At 29.8% G+C, this 20,000-nt stretch overlaps 1 protein-coding gene across 1 annotated transcript; it reads left to right on the top strand.

Annotated features, from left to right (window-relative positions):
• The first annotated feature begins 8,464 nt into the window (after window positions 1-8,464).
• On the top strand, window positions 8,465-19,845 carry LOC107030747 (putative DUF21 domain-containing protein At1g03270). Its single transcript, XM_027911910.1, has 14 exons — window positions 8,465-8,727; window positions 8,875-9,173; window positions 9,281-9,357; window positions 9,799-9,882; window positions 9,969-10,082; window positions 10,603-10,686; window positions 10,857-10,928; window positions 14,900-14,967; window positions 16,997-17,084; window positions 17,164-17,237; window positions 17,308-17,686; window positions 17,940-17,986; window positions 18,123-18,195; window positions 19,462-19,845. The coding sequence occupies exons 2-14, from the start codon at window positions 8,924-8,926 to the stop codon at window positions 19,519-19,521; spliced, it is 1,470 nt and encodes a 489-aa protein (XP_027767711.1). The 5' UTR covers window positions 8,465-8,727; window positions 8,875-8,923; the 3' UTR covers window positions 19,522-19,845.
• The last annotated feature ends 155 nt before the right edge of the window (window positions 19,846-20,000 follow it).

Below are 20,000 nucleotides of genomic sequence, written 5' to 3'. Positions count from 1 at the left end.
AGAGTTGTTCAAATTAAAAATCTCGTTCAAATATTATATCCTAAAAAAAACAAGTCAAAATTATAATGCTATACCAAGTCTTTATATCAAAATGAGCTTAAATCTACTTTTAAAAAGCGTCTCATCTAAATGTGTATTTATTAGTTTTTGTTCATTTCATTTTTCAATTGTAGTTACTATATATGCACCAACAATTCGTGTTTGAATTCAATTTCAATTTAAGCCGATTTACATAAGTAATTTTTAATTCTAAATTGATTCAAACTACTCTCTTCATTACAAAATAATTGAATTATTTAAATATTTTATATTTCAAATTAACTTAATTATTCAAAGTCCGACTACTTTTAAAATGTTTTTTCAATTTTATCCTTCGTTTGATTTTTCTATAGGATGAGTTCAAAAAACTTCAATTGCTTTGAATTATTCTAAAGATCAGTTTGACAAGACTCCCGTGTCCAATAATAGTTGTCCACTATTAATTTTGCACACTCCTTAAGAAACCGAAGAAAAAGGCATGAAATATATCTTAACTTTGACTGAAATTGTTATAACGACACCCAACTTTTGAAAAAGACCTTTTACCTCATGCACTATTTAATAGTGTATTTAAAGGTATAAAATGCATACGTGGACATCATAAACATTGCATCATTATAAATAGTAATGTGTCCACGTGGGCAAAGTTTGGTATCGTTAGAACAATTTCGGTCAAAGTTTAAATATATTTCGGATCCTTTTTCCTAGAAGAATTATTTTCCTATATCACCCTTTCAATATAATAAATACAATGTCTTGAAAAATATTATAGAGAAATGACTATGATTAATGATAAGGGTAAATTAGCGATTAAGTGTAAAATTGTTCATTAATTTTATTAAGTGGACAAATATTATTGAATATATCAAAATAATATAGTGAACAACTATTGTTAACGAAGAGAATAATTAATAATAGCAAAAATAAAAAGTAATATTTAATTTATATCCTAATTTTTTTTCTTAAAGAGTTTAAAACACCCCAATAGTTTAATTATTCTAAAATAGAGGGAGTGTTTTTAAACTATGTGTTTGACTAGTTTTTAAGCCTATCCAACTACCCTTTTAAATGGCTTAACTTTTCCCTGGTGGATGGTTTGTAGTCATGCATTTATAATAGTACTCCTAACTCATATTAGTTGGTTATTTCTTTTATATATATTAAGAAATTATAAATAAAAAAATAATTTTATTTATTCACTCTTTAAAATTTATATAAACAAATATGAACACTTTAAAATAAATTTAATTATAAGAATGATATACAAAAAGTTTAATTAATATTTTTTAATATAGTAAAATGATCAATTAATATGAAAAAATTATTTTTTAATAAAATGATCCACTTATATAAATCGACGAAAGTAATTATTTAACAGTATTATCATTAACGTCCTCGTACGTAACTTTAAAAAAAAATTGAAATGAGGAAGTTGCCATTATTATCAAATTATATCATGGAGGGCAATTTGCACGAATTTGCATAGTTGATCATTTAATTAGATTTATACTTCACATTTATTATTATCACAAGAGTTTATTTTGCTTGCATAAGCAATGACTCTACAATTAACCTAAAACCTCAATATTCATGTGATCTTAAAGACCATAGTGAGTCATGCTTAATTAATTATATTTTGCCTTTCATGCATTTTTATTCAAATATTTAAAAATCACTAACCCTCCTTTTTACATTAAAATTCAAATTCTCCCCCTTCCCTCCTAATTTTAAATAAGGGAAACTATCTTAAATATATCTGAATTTTATTCAAATTTGATATAATAATTTCAAATTTCGGGCATGAATTGAACTATTATCTCTGCACTATTTAATAGTGTATTTTAAAGATATATAAATGTTCAGCTGGACACTTATATATCTTTAAAATTCTCTATTAAATAGTTCAAGAAAGTAATAGGTCCTGTTCAAAATTTGTGATTGTTAGAACAATTTCAGTTAAGATTTACATATATTTCGAACTCTTTTCCCTTTTAATAATTGACTTTTTTCTCTCATTAACCGAATTAAATTTTCTAAATAACTATTTATTCATACATTTTTTTTTTCAAAAAAAATCTTTAAATTCGTGATATATATTTTTAATGTACAAATATTGATAGCTATGAATATGGGATTGAATTATTTTGGATAATATATACTAATAACTGGTTTCTTAGCATGCAAATCAAGATGTAGCCCACAACTTTGAAATTCTATTTTTACCAATACAATCGGTCATTTAGTGGTGGGTCAGAATTGTATAGGTAAAAAAAAAAACAAATAGGTGCTTTAGAATTTTGTAAATCAAATTATGTAATATAAATTATTATCTTTAATTAAAAATATCTCAAAATTTTAAAATCAAATTACATAATATTTAGTTTGAATATTCATATTTATTTAATAGAAAATAAACGGATTAAAAAATAAAATCAGTTGACAAAGAAATCACATTCACACTTAAAAGATTTCATCAAAAAATTGAAAATAAAAAGTAAAATCAAACAAGGTTTCTAAAGATATTTTATATGAAGTCTTTTTCACTTTTATAGCTTTATAGAAAAAAAATGAGATTTTCTGATTAATTTTTAAATTGAATAATTAATTTTAACTTTTATTTAAAAATTAAATGAAAAGAAAAAAATCAAAAGTCAAATGGAATAAAAATTTAATTTGCTACTAAATTTCTTTCCTTAACATTTTAATTTGAAGGTCTCTTATTTCAAATTATATTTAATAGATAACATTACTTTTGACTTACTGAATAAATAGTAGATTTATTAATTAACTATTGAAAATGTAAAAATAAAATGTAGTTATGGGGAATCAAACTCACATATATGTTGTTCGAGTTTTGCCTCAACTTTGCATGAGTGTCGAAATTTATGGGCTAAGAATATTTATTATTTTAATGGTGTTTAAAAATATTTTGTTTAACCATTTTAAATATTATTTTACTTATATATACGATGTATTTTTTGATGATTGGTGTCCGGTTGGACACACCGTTGTGTAGCTACGCCCTCATTAGGCAACTAGCCTAATGTATATTTCACTAGAAAGTATATAATCTAACGACATTCTATAATGAAATAAATTAATAGAATAAAAATAATTACTTTATTTATAATAATGAAAAATTTAATACCTATTTAATTTACACAGATAAAATATAACAAATGAAGATAAATATAAACATATTTAAATGCACGAAATACTTATTCTATTATTAATAATAAAAGTTCTAATATCTATCTACACAAGTAAAATATAACAAACACAAATAACTTTAAGCATATTTAAATGCAATGTAATACGAAAATAATTAATAAAAATGTATATTTTATAGCATTTTTTTAAAAAATATGTTGATAAATAGTTTCTTAAAGTATAATTTTAAAAATAAATGACAATCAAAATCTGTTTATCTAGGTATAGACGCACGATATAGCTACATTTTGTCCTTTAATGGTGTTTTGAGTTATTATAATGTTAGTACTTTATACTTATTACACGAATTGTATTGTGCATATGAAAGTATTTCAAGCTTAAAATAATTTTAAAGCTAAAATAGATATATTGATAATTCAAATTCGAGTATAAAACTAAGAAATATATCAAAGATCGAGTTTGGGGATCAATGACCAAATATATTTGCTAAGGAATTTGATATACATACACATTACTTTAAACGCTATTCGTAAAGTTAACTATTATTTTGAATTTATTAACGTAGTTTTAAATTTGATTATGGAATTATTTACTATTTAATTGAAAGAAGAATAGTTTGTAAATGTTTTTATATTGTCTTATTTGATTTTAATTAGTGATTCTTATTGGAAGTGCTTTTTAAATTATTAGTTGAATAAGATTGAAAAATATTAAAAAGACATTTTTTGAGACTAAATCAGCAACGTTTTTCATCAAATATATGTTAACCCAATTTTGATCAAGTCATTAAGAAGAAAAATCTTAACTTCAAGAATAATTTAAACAGAATTTTGATTAGTGCAAATCAATAGAATAATAGAAGTGACTCTTGAATGTAGTTATATTTATATTTTTGCTTTACCTAATCAACCTCATTTTTTTTAATGTTTGTGTTACTAAACATACTTTGCTTAAATCAACAATATTATTCAAGATTTATTGTCATGATTTGGATTGAGATTGATAGGTGAGAGAGTGTTTTGACGTATTATATTACATTTTGTGATTATAATTTCTTTTTATGTAAAGTCATCTAATACAATGGAGAATATCACTATAATATATTACTAGACTAGGGAATTTGGCCGCGCTTCGCGCGGTCTTTAAAATAAATGTTAAAGAATTACTTTTTTAATTAATTATATGTTTTCAGTATGCCCAAACATAATATTATCACTATATTTTTTAATTATATATTAATTATGAAGATCATTTGAGATGACAATTGAAATGAAGCTTAACAAATTTAACATCTATAATCTATTACAACGGTGTACCTTTTTTCTTGAGTATCTAAAAGTTCTGTTGTGAAGTAACTGAAAATGCTAATGAAACACGTTTACAGGTCTTATTATTCTTTGTCATATTGATATGATAAAACTTCTTTAAATATTTCATTCTTCAATCGTTCTTGTTCTTTTTTCAAATATACAATTTAGATTTGTATGGTTTTTGCATAAATCACATCAATCGATATTTTAGATTTTTTAGTTGCAATTATATCAAAAGATAAATGTTATGTTGCACTCGTTAAATACGACTTTTTTAGAAAGTAATTAAAATGTTACGCTACTGATTATTAAGTCTCTATATGTTCAACTTTGAATGAGAACATGATTTTTGTATTAACTCGCTTACTATATTTTTATTTATTCTCTCTCTCTCTCTCTCTCTCTATATATATATATATATATATATATATATATATATAGAGAGAGAGAGAGAGAGAGAGAGAGAAATAGATTCATTTTAACTATATAAAAATATTTGATAGATAATAAGCTCTTCACATATTATATAGTCATTAATAGAATGGAAGGTTAGTTGAATTGAATACTTTGATAATACGTTTTAATTTCAAATGTACTCCTTGCATTTTCAAATCAATGATTACACCTTTTTCTCTATAAAATTAATACATGAACACCCGACGTGAGATATATATTCATAACTAAGTATATTAAAATATAATTTAAAATTTAACATAAAGTTTTATATAGTAATAAATTGTGTGATTTTATTTTTATAATATATTAAAAATCGAATCAATTTATTTATTCATTTGTATTCAATATTTAATTAAAATTTTCAAAATATACATATTTAACAAAAATAAATTAATTGATCAAATGCATAAATAAATATTTGTCCTATTTTTAAATTTCATAAAATATATATATTAAATATTTATATTCACAATTCTATTTATTTTGATTTGATAATTATATTTTAATATACTTCAAAAGAGTTATAAAAATATGATTTTGATAGTATAAAAAATATGTATCTAATATTAAAATATATATGTGGAGTGCAATATACATACAAGTAAATCAAGGCAAAAAAGAACAATTTTGACTCAAAAGTTTGCAACATCATCAATTATGGGATCAATGTTTTTACTCATTAAATTTTGTTTTCAATTACTTATTTCATTTCATATAAAATAAAGCGTAAAAAAAAACTAAAAGTGGGATAAAAAATAATAAATAAAATAATAAAAACACAAGTCATAGTATTGGTTAATTAAATTAGAAGTCTTTTTTTTTCAATTGTTATTTTTGATTTTGGCAAAAAAATATTTTCTATCATGGTTCTTTTTTTTTTTTTTAAGGAATAAGTTGCAACACAAATTGAAAACTTGTGACATTGTATTGCATGGTCTTAACCAAGTTATTTTAAAATTTAGTTTTAATATTTTTTGAATTTTCTATTCTTTAATCTCCATTCTAAATCATGGTCCTCTCTCTCTCTCTCTCTCTCTCTCTCTATATATATATATATATATATATATATATTAAGAAACAAAATAAATTATCATAAGTTTACACATTTAAATTAGGGGGTAATGAGGAGTTATAGAGATTATGAAAATATAAATTATGAAGATAAAGAGATACACATTTCTTAGTTTAAGAAGGGAAAATTAATGAGATAAATTTTAGGGAATGATAAATTTAAAGTTCAAATTATTTTTGTAGGATTAGTTTCTCCCCTCACCCATTTATTTATAAGATAAAATGAAAAAGTAAAGGTTTTAACTAATGAAGAAACATATAGTGTGATAAACAACAAATTACAATAATGAAAGTGTTCTACTCAAAATTAGTTTTTTTTATATATATATATATATTCTCATACGAGTTTATTACTTATTAACATTGTCATGTCTTATTCATTCACCTTAAAAATATGTCAACTTTATATGTTTAATTAAAAAAACAATGTAATGTATTCTTACAAAGTGATATCGGGTGTGCTCATTCATAAAATATTATTATAAAAATTTAATACTAAAAATAAGATTTATTCATTTATTTTGTGATTGATTACTAATATGATAGACCACATCATATATTTTTAGGGGCAACAATATTCAGTAGATATAAAAAGAAATGTACCATAGGTAATATACTTTTAATTCAATCATGGCAAAATTTAAAATATTAATTAGCTATAAATTGACGTATGTATAAATAATAAAAAAATGTGCATCTTTAACGACAACAACAATGAATATAATATTCATTTTTTTGTTCAAATCAAAAAAATAAAATAAAAGAGAATAGAATGATATTAATTGGAATCAAAATAATACAACAATGAATTTTCAAAATGTTTGGAGATAATTCAAACTTTTATACTACTATGACTCTATCTTTCGAAATCTCCAAGATAATTATGCTTCCTTCTTCATTTTGTTGAACTTATACCACATAATGACATGAATCTTTGAAGAATATATCTATGATCTTCATCAAAGTGAAGGTCATATTGTGACATCATCTTTTCTATGTCTTCTTTTTATTATGTACATGATTGATGAATAAAAAGACGAAGAAAAGAAAATTAAACACCTATACTATTAAAACGAAAGAATGAAAAAATGAAAATGAACATTCAATATCTCTATAGATGATAGGTATTTATAGATTGGATAAGCCATAAAAATAGTTAGAAGGAAATTAAAAGGCATGCTATTTAAATGAGAATATCAATAGATGGAGGTCTTTTTGTAACTCATTATATATAATTACAATAATAAATATGCTTGAATTTTTTTAATCAATAAACAAATTATTTCATGAAAAGAAAGAAGAAAAAATGTCAAAAAATAGAGAAAAAAAGAAAAAAAGAAATGGAGGCCATAGAGAGGTGTCACATCACCTTGTCTATGGTCCTCATTTATATATATATATTGATTGGGTAAAATAATTACAAAAAGTAACCAATAAATATACCAAGTCAAACGTTTTAGTGTGATTACAAAGATTATAGTATGAGTGTTATGAGTTGAAGTCTCTAATGCCGTGATCTTGCACCACAAATTGCTACCGTAATAAAGACATTGTAGATATGTGGTTGTAAATAATTGAATACAAAAAAAATGTATTTTTTTATAGAAATTTTGAGTAAAGTAATCTCGATTTTGTAGATAAAGATTAAACGTATAAAGTATTTAATGATTTCTTAAATATTATATTTGAATTTGGAATAACTTCAACTATGAGTTATTGAGTTTATATAATCTAAAACGAATCTTTTATACTAAGATTTTAAGAAAAAAAATTAAAAGAATATGTTGAGACATGTTAAAAATTAAATAAAATACATAATTTAGTTATTCACATTTTATCGTACATAAAAATATAATATAATAGCACATTTATTTTATAACATAAAGTATACATGTACTAGTATTTAGTTATATAGATTTTTAAATTATAAATCAAATATTATATCAATTCTATACTTTATTAACTTATCTTTTAATCTATAATTCCTTTTGTTTTAAAAAAAAGATCTTGTTTGACCTGATATGTAGTTTGAGAAAATTATTGCCAAATGTATAAAATTGTCATTTAATATTATGACCTTAAAACTGCCAAGATGAAAAACTGAAATCAAAATATTACTAAAAATGGAAAAAACTACTCTTTTTTAAATAAATTTAAAAAAAATCATTATTTTTAAAACAGAGAGAATATCAAATATGATATTATGCATTCATAACTCAAATTCAAATCACCCAATCGATCCCTAATAACTCACCTCCAAATCACCCACCACAATAAGAGAGAGTTGCTCAGAATATAACCAAGCAAAAATAAAAGCTCTAGAGTAAAGAGGTGATATAAAAAAATAATTTATAACCAGCTCGATACTCCAAATAGTCGATAACTCACCTTCAAACAAACTCTCTAGTCGAAGCAAAATGTCTTATTTGGTCCCCACACTGAATATTTTCTTAGTCCTTTTCCCATAGATACCCTTTGTTTGTATATACCCTGCAAAACGAAACTGATTTTGTCGTGTTCCCTTTTCACTGATTATCTCTGTTCTTCTTGGGATTCTCACCAAATCCGACCGCCGTCTACGGTGGCCCTCAGTTCACCTTCCGCCGTCTACGGTGGCCCTCAGTTCACCTTCCGCCGTTACTTAATGCAGTAATGAAAATCAAAAACCAATTCAAGTAACGTAAGACTAATTAGTTTAAAATTGACATTATTATATTTTCATTTTCATATTTCTGTCATTTTCTTGCCGTTTGTCACCAGCTCAGTTTCTCCTTTTTTTGTGTGTGTATATATATATATTATATAATTTTTGCTGTCACTTCTACAGAGCAACAACTCCACCACCGATTTTTGTTTTCTCCTGAAAATTAATAGTGATGGGTTTAGTGATGAATGTGGTAGCAATAGCCCTAGCTGCTGGGCACAAAACGAAGAGACCCTTTGGTGTGGATGATCAGGATATTGAATTTGGAAATCCATGGTGGTTTGTTTATGCGGGTGTGTCTTGTCTTCTCGTGCTGTTTGCTGGAATTATGTCTGGGCTTACGTTGGGGTTGATGTCAATGGGACTTGTTGAGCTTGAAATTCTTCAAAGGAGTGGTACTATTACTGAGAAGAAACAAGCAGGTTTCTCAATTGATTTTGATTTTGAATGAAATCTTGAATTTTTTTCATGTGGGGTTATTGATTCGAGAAATTGATGTTTGTTTCTTTTGTTTTTCTGTTTAATTCAGCTACTATTTTACCTGTTGTTCAAAAGCAGCATCAGCTTCTTGTAACTTTGCTTTTATGTAATGCGGCTGCAATGGAGGTGAGTAGTTGGGGGTAAAGTCTTAATCATATAAAGGACATGCACGGGTTTCTCATAATTTGATCAGCTTTCTTTATCAAGTTCACTATTACTTACTGTATAAATGTTTCCAAAAGTAGTAGTATAATGAAGTACACTAACAACTCTGTCATAGTCCCAAACAAGCTGTGATCGGGTATGTGAATACTCCATTCACCGTGATACCAGTAAAAATGAAAGTAAAAAGTAATTTTATATATAAATAGTAGTTGTAATAACAATATTAAAAATTGCAATAGGTTCAAAATCAACGCGACATAACTAAAACCCATTCTCAACAAGTAGATATCACTTATATGAACCACATATAATACAAAATATTTATTTTTGGCTGTTGCCTGCAATGTGTAGTGGTAACATTTATAAGTGATACAGTTTCTGTTATGATCATGGACTTTGCAGGCTCTTCCAATATACTTAGACAAAATTTTCCATCCTGTTGTTGCTGTCGTTCTCTCTGTGACTTTTGTTTTAGCTTTTGGTGAGGTAATATACTTCCATCCACTGTATAACTACATGTATTCTTGAACTGTGAACTGCGACAATGTCATTGCTTTTGCTTGCTAATTCAGATCATTCCACAAGCGATATGCTCCCGATATGGGCTTGCTGTAGGTGCAAACTTTGTCTGGCTTGTTCGTGTTCTTATGATCATTTGCTATCCCATTTCTTACCCGATTGGAAAGGTAATTTTTGTTTCTCTTGGGTCTTTACTAGCACTTGGTGTGTCGTCTATCCCTCTATTCCTATTTGATCTTGCTGCAACTTATTTTGGACAGTATTCGGATGGGACCATCTATGGTGATAGTGGTCAAAATTGAAAGTACTGTATAGGAAATGTAGTACTTTTGTTTTGGGTATCAAGAGTTTGTTTGTTCTGCACGTCAGAACAAATGATATTTCTATCCTTTACAACTGAGTTTTATTAGTATTGCATGTGGATATCTATCCAAAAAAAGAAAAGCAAATTGGATGTAGATCTCCTTCTTCATAGGCAGTAGTGTACTGGTTCTTTACTTTGGACTAATCTGTACAGGGCAGAATTGAAATCTTATATTACTGTGGCTAGAAAACAGATCAAGGTTTTCACTACACTTGATATATGGTTCTAATTCAAGGAGTTCTTGCAGTCACACTGTTCTTTACAATTTAAAGATTTTCTTTGTGAAGTCGTGACATTTAAATATTCAAATTGACATGGCTTAGGTTCTTGATGCTGTACTGGGACATCATAATGCTTTGTTCAGACGAGCTCAGTTGAAAGCCCTTGTTTCTATCCATGGTATAGAGGTAATTCCTCTGAATTAATGTTCATTTTCAGAAGACTGAAGTTGATTTAGCCGCTGATCATGACCAAAGTGTCTCCTAAAAGCTACCACTATTAGGCGGCAGTTTTCTCTAGTATACCATTATAAGTGACTTAACATTGTTACAATAACACTCTATTTTTCTTAGTGTAGGCTGGTAAAGGTGGTGAGCTCACACATGATGAAACTACTATTATTCGCGGAGCACTGGATTTGGCAACAAAGGTATGCAACAGTATTCTCCACTTTGCTTGTCAGTTTTTTTCCTTGTTTTCCTTTTTTCTTTTTGATCTGGCATATCTTTTGATAAAGTATCTGCTTCTGGCACAAGAAGGTTTAGCAAAAGATATGATAACCTTCTGCTCTTTCTTAGAGTAGTTTTGCTTCAAAATGCTACTCCCTTTGTTTCAATTAATATTTCTGTCATCACCCAAACTACCCACTAGACGTGACACGATGATAGGACCCCGACAGACCCTAAACAAGCCACTTGATAGAAGCATGACACTAAGGTAACAACATAACCCAAATGAAGCATAAAAATGGAAAAAGTGAAGTCCAAAATATCGAATCTTGACAATACCAAATAGAGTACGACAACTTCATAGGCGGAAAACATACTATGTCTCAACAAGTCTCTATAATGATAGATATGGCTGGGACAAGCCCTAGCTCACGAAATAGTCTAAAAACTAAGATGACTGAATGAACACAAAATTGATAAAGTGGCCATGCCCTCAAACCGTGAGGACTCAAACACTAATCATTTACTAGCCACAACCGGATGGAGGAACGTCAAAACCTATATTATGAGACAATATAGGCACAAGAGGCATATGCGTCAGTACTCGGAATGTACTTATCGGAAAAATGCATAAGTAAAAACATGAAGCAATCAAGTTTGAAATGTGATAATGCATGACCAAGTAAACCATACCAAATCTAGATAAGTTAAATCATAAATCATAGAACAAGGTCAATGCAATATTTGAGAATCATAACATAAGCTTAAATCATAGTCTTTTGAGGAAGTCATAAATTGTTTGAGAAAACCAAATTCTTGTGTGGCATGTATACCGTCAATCGACATAAGCCATGTGAGCTATAACATGAAGTTTCGTGTACTACTTCCACATCGAAAAGAAAGTGTCCTACTTGCCAAGGTAAGAACAATATTCTTAGGCTTTGGTACAATCCATGAGCTAATGTCTTTCTAAGTCAAAGTCCTACGGGGGCAAGTAGTTATGGGACAAGGGTTTGCTACTAAAGAACTCTGCCTCTACTAACGGGTGAGCCTCCATCCCAAGTCTACTCGGTGCTAAGTAAGCTCCTAACCTAAATGTATATAATCATAATAGTTGGAATGGTAAGAATCTAGTAATACCAACCCGATCATAAACTTCATATCATCAGGGACGGCTCAACATAATTCGAGGCCTAAAGCAAAATTTTTGTTAGAGGCCTAAAATATAAATAAATTTTATCTGTCTTTATTTAATTTTCTAAATTTCTAGATGTAAATTACGACTTAATATATTTTATATAAATGATTTTTTCAAATACTTTTTTTAATTATTATTTTAAGTAAGATTTTATCAATTTAATACTAAAAACATCATTTTATTGAGACAATTATTACATGAATTATTAAGATAATTCTATAAGTAATAATTTAATGAACTTTAAAGATAAGAGTTAGAATCATAGAATCCGACTCAAAAAGTTGATAACCTGGTATACCTACTTTAATATGAAAATTAAGAAAGAAATAAAAAAAAATTGTAATGCACTTTGTTTAACACTTTTCGACTACTGATTCATATTTTTGAGTGTATATATTACTCTAACTATCAAAGACTTGACGAAATAAAATTCAAAAGGAGTTAAAAAGGATAAATAATGTGAGTGTTAGCGAAGAAAATGTAAAAATTCAAAAAAATGTTTCCTTGATTTCTTCTATTTGATGGGATTAAGATGCATATTTTTTTATTTGTAAAAATTTGAGGCCTAACCAATGCCTTAAATTTTGAAGGCAAGAACAGGGCATGCATATCATAGAATAGCCCCTTTTTTTGAGAAGGGAATAGCCCTTTTCAAAATAACGATTTCATAATATATTCATAAATACACTTATATAAAACATCTAAATCATGATCATCTTTCATAATGAAGCAACATTTTCATAGAAAAACATGTTGATACTTCATCTAAAAGCATCCTTGATCCATAAATTCGATTTATGGATTTTTTTTATAATGAGTATACTTTGATTTATCAAAGGAACATAAAATTAAGATTTTTTTCACAAAAAACCTACCAATGCTAATTTTGAAGGAAAAAAACTACCAATATTTTCCAGTTTATCTCTTATCATATATTTTCCTCTTTTTCTTTTACCATATATTTTAGGACTCCTCTTTTTACGTACACAAGAAAAAAAAGCCTACCAACATCAATTCTCCATATAATTTTTGAACATTCTTAAGGACCTTCATACTTTTTATATAACTAGTTTTTCGACACGTGCATTGCACGTGATTATCAATTTAGAAATTTTAAGCGAAAATTTGAATAATAAGTTTGCACAAAGTAATATTGTAGATTTTTTTTGTGAATGTTCTATGTGGATCGTCATATATATCTCTTATTCACACGAACCTATGAAGATGGTCAATGAAAAATTTTATTAGTTAAATGCATATCTGGAAAGTCATGACCTTTGTGAGAAGTCATAACTCTTTCGAAAAGTCACACTTATTGGAAACCTCACAACTCTCTGGAAAAGTCACAACTCTTTGGGGAAGTCACAACTCTTTGGGAAAGACACAACTCTTTGGAAAAGTCCCTACTCATTGAAAAACCACAACCCTTTGAAGAAAGTCACAACTTATCGAAAAGTCACAGCTCACCGAAAAAGTCACAACCTAAATTAGGGACATTATAGTAATTAAACATTCAAGTTAGGTGTTCATGTTTTTAATGTAATATAGATTGGTTTCTCGATACGTGCATTACATGTGTATATTAAATTATGTATGACTTAACAGTACATGGAAAAAGGTGGCCGTGTCAAAGCAATGATTAAGAGAAAGTGACAAATTCAAGTTCTACTTTCCTTACTAATTCTTTAATTAGCAACCATTTATGGTTTATAAAATTTACCATCTATAAGTATTAAAGATAGATGGTAACAAACTCAAATACATATATATATATATACACACACAATGTGTGTTGCATCAATGTTATGATTAGATATACCTCTTCTTTCTCTTACCAAGGAAAATTTATTTGATGATATACAATTTTGTATCACGAGAATAGTAGTACCGCAAATTTCCGTTGAACTTCGAACTCACTCACCAACTGCAAATCACACTTAAAGTTTTTAAAAGAAAGATAAGTGTAGAATAAACTTAGAAATTTAGTTTTAAAATGAGAGGAAATCCCTCTATTTATAGCGAATAAAGGGTAGTATGAACATGTGATTTAGAAATTTTGTAGTTTAAAAATGAGAGGAAATCTCTCTATTTTATAGCAAACAAAGGGTAGTATGAACACTTCGGGGTGACCCAATGGTTTGAGCTTGTGACTTCCATGTTGGAGGTCTCAAGTTCGAAACCCCTCGTCAGCGAAAGCAAGGGGTTTGCCTTCTGGGTCGAGAAGCGGGTTACCTCCCCTATGTGGTTTGCGAGTTATTGCATAGGAGTGGGGGTTTTACCCTGTGCACACCCAAAAGGGTAGCAGCTGCGGGTTTCCCTTGTCAAAAAAACAACAACAAAGGATAGTATGAACATGCATTTGATTTTCTAGTTGGGGATATTATCGTAATTTAACATTCAAATTAGGGAGTTCATGCTTGTAAGGTACTATATTATATAATTATAGATATAGATTATAAATAGATAGATAGATAGATAGATCAAAGAAGATAGTTAGATACACATCTTAAATTTAAGACCACAAAATTCAAAAGTATTCATTTCTTTCTTAAACTCGATGCTTGGTCAAATTAAGACACATCAAATAAAATGATCTAGAGGGAGTAATAAATAAATAGTCAGCAAGTTCTCGCATAGGCTGCTGATCATGTTACCGACCAAACTAATGTTTTCTTCTGTCTGTTAGTATCTTCAGTCAGACATGTTTTCACAACTTCTAAGAACAATGGTCTAAGTTTTCTCGGATTTGTGCAGACTGCAGCAGTGGCCATGACGCCTATTGAATCAACCTTTTCCCTGGATGTCAATTCAAAGTTGGACTGGTGAGATTATGATAAACTGGTCCATTTTCTTTTTAAATTTGGCCTGGATACCCATCTAGATTGAATGATGCAAAGAACCCATTACAGTTGATTTTTATGACTTGAAGTCTCCCCAACTAAGGCCAGCCAGAGCGATCTTGCTTCTATTCTCAGCAAAATTAAAAGAAAGAAATTACAAATTAATCATATTGGGATGAGAATAAATTTCGAATATGAATTGACTCTTGTTCTGATGCTTTGTGCACTCTTCCCGGGACCCTGCCAACACGGGATGCTTTGTGCACTTCGCTGCCCTTTACTCTTTGTTCAGACGAGTTCCATTTGTGATACGTGTATGCCTCTCCTTCGTAAAATTTCTTTTCCGTATTTGAATGGTACATTGAGAAGGAATAGAAGAATTCTGTTCTACCTCCTTTGTTGCTAAGTCCTGCATTTTTCATGGGCTATTCGTCTTATTGCTTTAAAATATAGAAAGTGCTAAGAAAATCTAAGCGGTTTTAATCTTCTTGAGTAACTGAAATTTTTACTGTTGCATGAACTCCAAATATATAACTGTGATTATGATTGACTGGTCCATTTTTTTTAAAATTGGCCGGGATACCCATCTAGATTGCATGACACAAAGAACCCATTCCTGATGATTTTTTAAGCCTTTAAAGTCTCCCCAACGAAGGCCAGCTAGAGTGATCTTGCTTCTATTCTCATGCAACAATCAAAAGAAGGCAATTACAAACTAATCATATTGGGGTGAGAATGAGTTTCGTATATGAAATGACTCTTGTTCTGACGCTTTGTGCACCCTTCTGGAACCTGCCAACATGGATGCTTCGTGCATTGGGCTGCCCTTTACTCTTTGTTCGGACGAGTTCCATTTGTGATATGCTTATGTCTCTCCTCCTTCATAAAATTTCCTTTTCCGTATTTTAATGGCACATTGAGAAGGAATAGAAGAATTCTGTTTTACCTCCTTTGTTGCTATGTTCTGCATTTTTCATAAGCTATTCGTCTTATTGCTTTAAAATATTGAGAGTGCTAAGAAAATCTAAGCAGTTTTAATCTTCTAGAGAGCGAGTGATTGAAATTTTTGCTGTTGCATAAACTCCATATGTATAACTGTGATTATGATAGACTGGTCCATTTTCTTTTTTAAATTGGCCTGGATACGCATCTAGATTGAATGATACAAAGAACCCATTCCTTTTTTTTAATGAAGGTAACTTTATATATACATCAAAACTCATCAGCAGAGCCTGATGAGGTGGGATTTACAGTTCCCAGGAGGTAATTTCAAAAGACAAAACTGGGCAAAAAAATTTAGAATTGAGCTATAAAATCCACTAATATCTACCTCCCCCACCAAATCCTGTTTACACCAAAAATACAGTAGGCTCAAGCTATTCATCTTGATTTTCTGAGTGCTGTTAAGTTTCCCATCCTGTGATCGTTCATTCCTTTCCTTCCACAATGTCCACCAAATGCACGCTGAGATTTACAAAGAACCTATTCTTGTTGATTTTTAAGCCTTAAAGTCTCCCCATCGAAGGCCAGCCAGAGTGATCTTGCTTCTGTTTTTCATGCAATAATTAAAAGAAGGCAGTTACAAACTGATCATATTGGGGTGAGAATAAATTTCATGTATGAAATGACTTGTTCTGACTCTTTGTACACCCTTCCTGGAACCCTGCCAACAGGGGATGCCTTGTGCACTGGCCACTGGGCCGCCTATTACTCTTTGTTCAGATGAGTTGTATTTCTGATACATTTATGTCTCTCCTCCTTCGTGATTTTTCTTTTCCGTATTTGAATGGTACATTGAGAAGGAATAGAAGAATTCTATTCTACCTCCTTTGTTGCTAAGTTCTGCATTTTTCATGGGCTATTCCTCTTATTGCTGTAAAATATTGAGAATGCTTAATTAATTTAAGCAGTTTAATATTCTGGAGAGTGAGTGACTGAAGTTTCACGTTTTGGTCCTTGACAACCCCAAGAGATGTACAGATTTCTTTATTTAACAAGCTCATCTATTCAGGGAAGCAATTGGGAAAATCCTGGCACGAGGTCATAGCCGTGTTCCTGTTTATTCTGAACATCCAAAGAATATTATCGGACTTCTACTGGTTTGTGCGAAATTTGATCTCAAAATATTTTGTGTATGTTTCCCTTTGTGATTTAATAAAGCATCAGCTTCCCTTACAGGTGAAGAGTCTTCTTACAGTACGAGCAGAAACAGAGACCCATGTTAGTGCTGTTTCCATCAGGAGAATGCCTAGGTACATTATGTATTAATTTTTGACGTAGACTACACAAAGAAAATATAATTTCTCATACATAGTGTTTCAGGGTACCAGAGGATATGCCTTTGTATGATATTCTCAATGAATTTCAAAAGGGAAGCAGTCACATGGCAGCTGTAGAGAAAGTAAGCAAGAAAGACTGCAACCTTGAATCTGATCGAGCTGGTGTCAAAGGTGGAGAAAACAAATTTTGTAATGGGGACTCACAGTTAACTACACCATTCCTGTGCAAGAATGATGAAAAATCAGACATTGTTACTATAAATATTGATAAGGTCTCATTGCAGAATCAAGAAATGAAATTACCGTCGTTGCATCAAAAGGGTGTTACGACAAATAACTCAACATATTTAGCAGAAGATATTGAAGATGGGGAAGTTATTGGCATCATTACTCTGGAAGATGTTTTTGAGGAACTCCTGCAGGTAATCTGTTTTTTCCCGATGTGTTACCTTATGTATTAGTTCGTATGGGTTTTTATCTTGGTGCTTGCAAGTCATTGCAAGTTTCGAAGTGGGGATTTTGAACATCCTGTTGACTAACTTCCAAAATTAATTCAAATTCATTATCCAATTAGACTTATATCTTCCTTTTACTGAATGCCTTTTTCTTCAGCTTTTATCATTTTCAATAACTGAAACCACATTCTACTCATAATTGGATTCATCATGAATGCAGGAGGAAATTGTGGACGAGACTGACGTATATGTAGACGTTCATAAAAGGTCGTAAGAACCGACTTTACTTCTAAATTGTCTGTTTTTTGTTGATAATCATGGCTCGCTGTTACAATTATTCCTAGTGGCATTGTGGTAAGATTCTAAGTTGTTGACTTTCATCCTCGTACAATCTGTACTACAGAATACGTGTAGCTGCTGCTTCATCAGTTGTTCGAGCACCTTCTGCTAGGAAATTGACAGGTCAAAAGGCTTCAGTGAGTCTCAAACGATTTCTTCTGATATTTCGTATGTAGAAATGAAGTGCTTTTGCATGTTGAAATCTCTATCATACTCGTGCTTGTTGTGTGGTTTAATTAGCAAGATCTAAGATAATACTATACTGCTGTGATGTCGTAAGTCTTATTCTTAGTGTTTCATAATTTGATATTAACACAGGAATTTTTTTAATTGAGTGTATTTATTTCTGTTTCGTCAGACTAAGCTGGTTGCTGCTGCATAATATTCATGCTTTTGTAAGTAATGATGGGGTGAAACAAAATTTGTCACCCACTCATCCTGGTAGCTTAGGAGCCAATTTGCTTGGTACATAAATGTCGTTCTTTCACTATTTGAGGCCTACAAACTTTTTCTGGAGCTTTGACCAGTGAGCCAATTATGACTCTGGTTTGCTAACATCAAGTAGTGCATAGGTGACTTCATGCTATTGCATGTGCATGATGTAATTGTCACAAATCTTTGTTCCGTTCTTTCTTTGAAGGGCAATTTTTTATCCACACATCATTTAAGAGGTATTTTGTTCGTTGTTTTCATTTGTGCTTGAGCATAATGAATATCAAATATATTTTTTTGCATTTTATGACTAAATTGATTGTCATTCTGTATGTTGATAGAAGCTGATAGAGATAGGGTATTTTGTCAGATAGTGGAATTTTAAGGATGTTAGGCTATAAGATTTCGATGTTAGCCTAGTGAAAAGGGAAATGTTTCTGATTCAGCACATTCTATGTTTGAATTATATGTCTTCAGAATATGTTGCTTTGTTTTACAGAAAAAATCCAACGACAAAAATAGGAATAGGTAGTCGACGTCACACAGATCATTGTATTAGTGATATAGGCTTTCAAATAGTGTAACCAAATGCTGGGTGCCATATTCAGAAGGGTGATGCAATTTTGGATTCTCCTTGAATAGAAGTGCATGACTTGGAAATTCTTTGATAACAGGGGAGGAGTTACATGGTCTGGAAGGAGGTTCTGAATCACCTTCGTTGGAAAATTATACTGTGAAAACAGAGCAAAACAATTAGTACTATATTTGTATACAAATTGTTTAATTTCCTTGACATTAGGGAAGAATCTAGTTTAGTAGCAAAGGTGGCTAAATAGTTGTATTATGTTGCAAGGTTTATTTGAATCTCCTTGTTAGAATACCCGACTTCATCGCAGTTCAGCAATAATGGTCCGTTGTGTCTGATTATTTGCTGGAGCTAACATTATAAATTTATCCAACCTGTCATGTAGGGCAAGGGAAGCAAGGACGGACTCAGAAGAAGTCAGTTGAGCAATGATTGCAGTAGATAATGTGGAGATTGACCTTTCTTTGGCACCGATGTGCGGCTTATTAAGAGTAAATGGACCATTCAGGTTCAGTCTGTATAAAATTTGTAGTCGTTTTCATTTAACCAGGCAATGTAAATTTTTGCAGTTTCGATTGTAATATGCATGTGACTCTTGGTATATACTATCACTTGTATCAAGCTCGAGTATAGTGACTTAGATAGACTGTAATAACAGCATCATTCTTTTTTTCCCCTAGAGATAACTACCCCCTACACTTCTCTTTGTGCCCAGTTTGTGTAAAATGACATCTTCAATACAGAATGCAACCGAGTAAAAGGTTATTGCAACATACTAAGACATTTCATTTTCTGATTGAGTTCTTTTCTGCAAGAAGTAGTTCTTATCCATAGCTGGTGAAATTCTTCTCGAGCTTAACTTGACACCCCTTCGTCAGAAAATTACATTGTATATATAGATTTTTAATTTGATATATATATATA

The sequence above is a fragment of the Solanum pennellii genome, chromosome 9 (genome assembly GCF_001406875.1).
Source record: "Solanum pennellii chromosome 9, SPENNV200".
NCBI classification, from domain to species: Eukaryota; Viridiplantae; Streptophyta; class Magnoliopsida; order Solanales; family Solanaceae; genus Solanum; species Solanum pennellii.
Note: the sequence above shows the minus strand (reverse complement) of the source record. Positions and strands in the feature narration are given on the sequence as shown.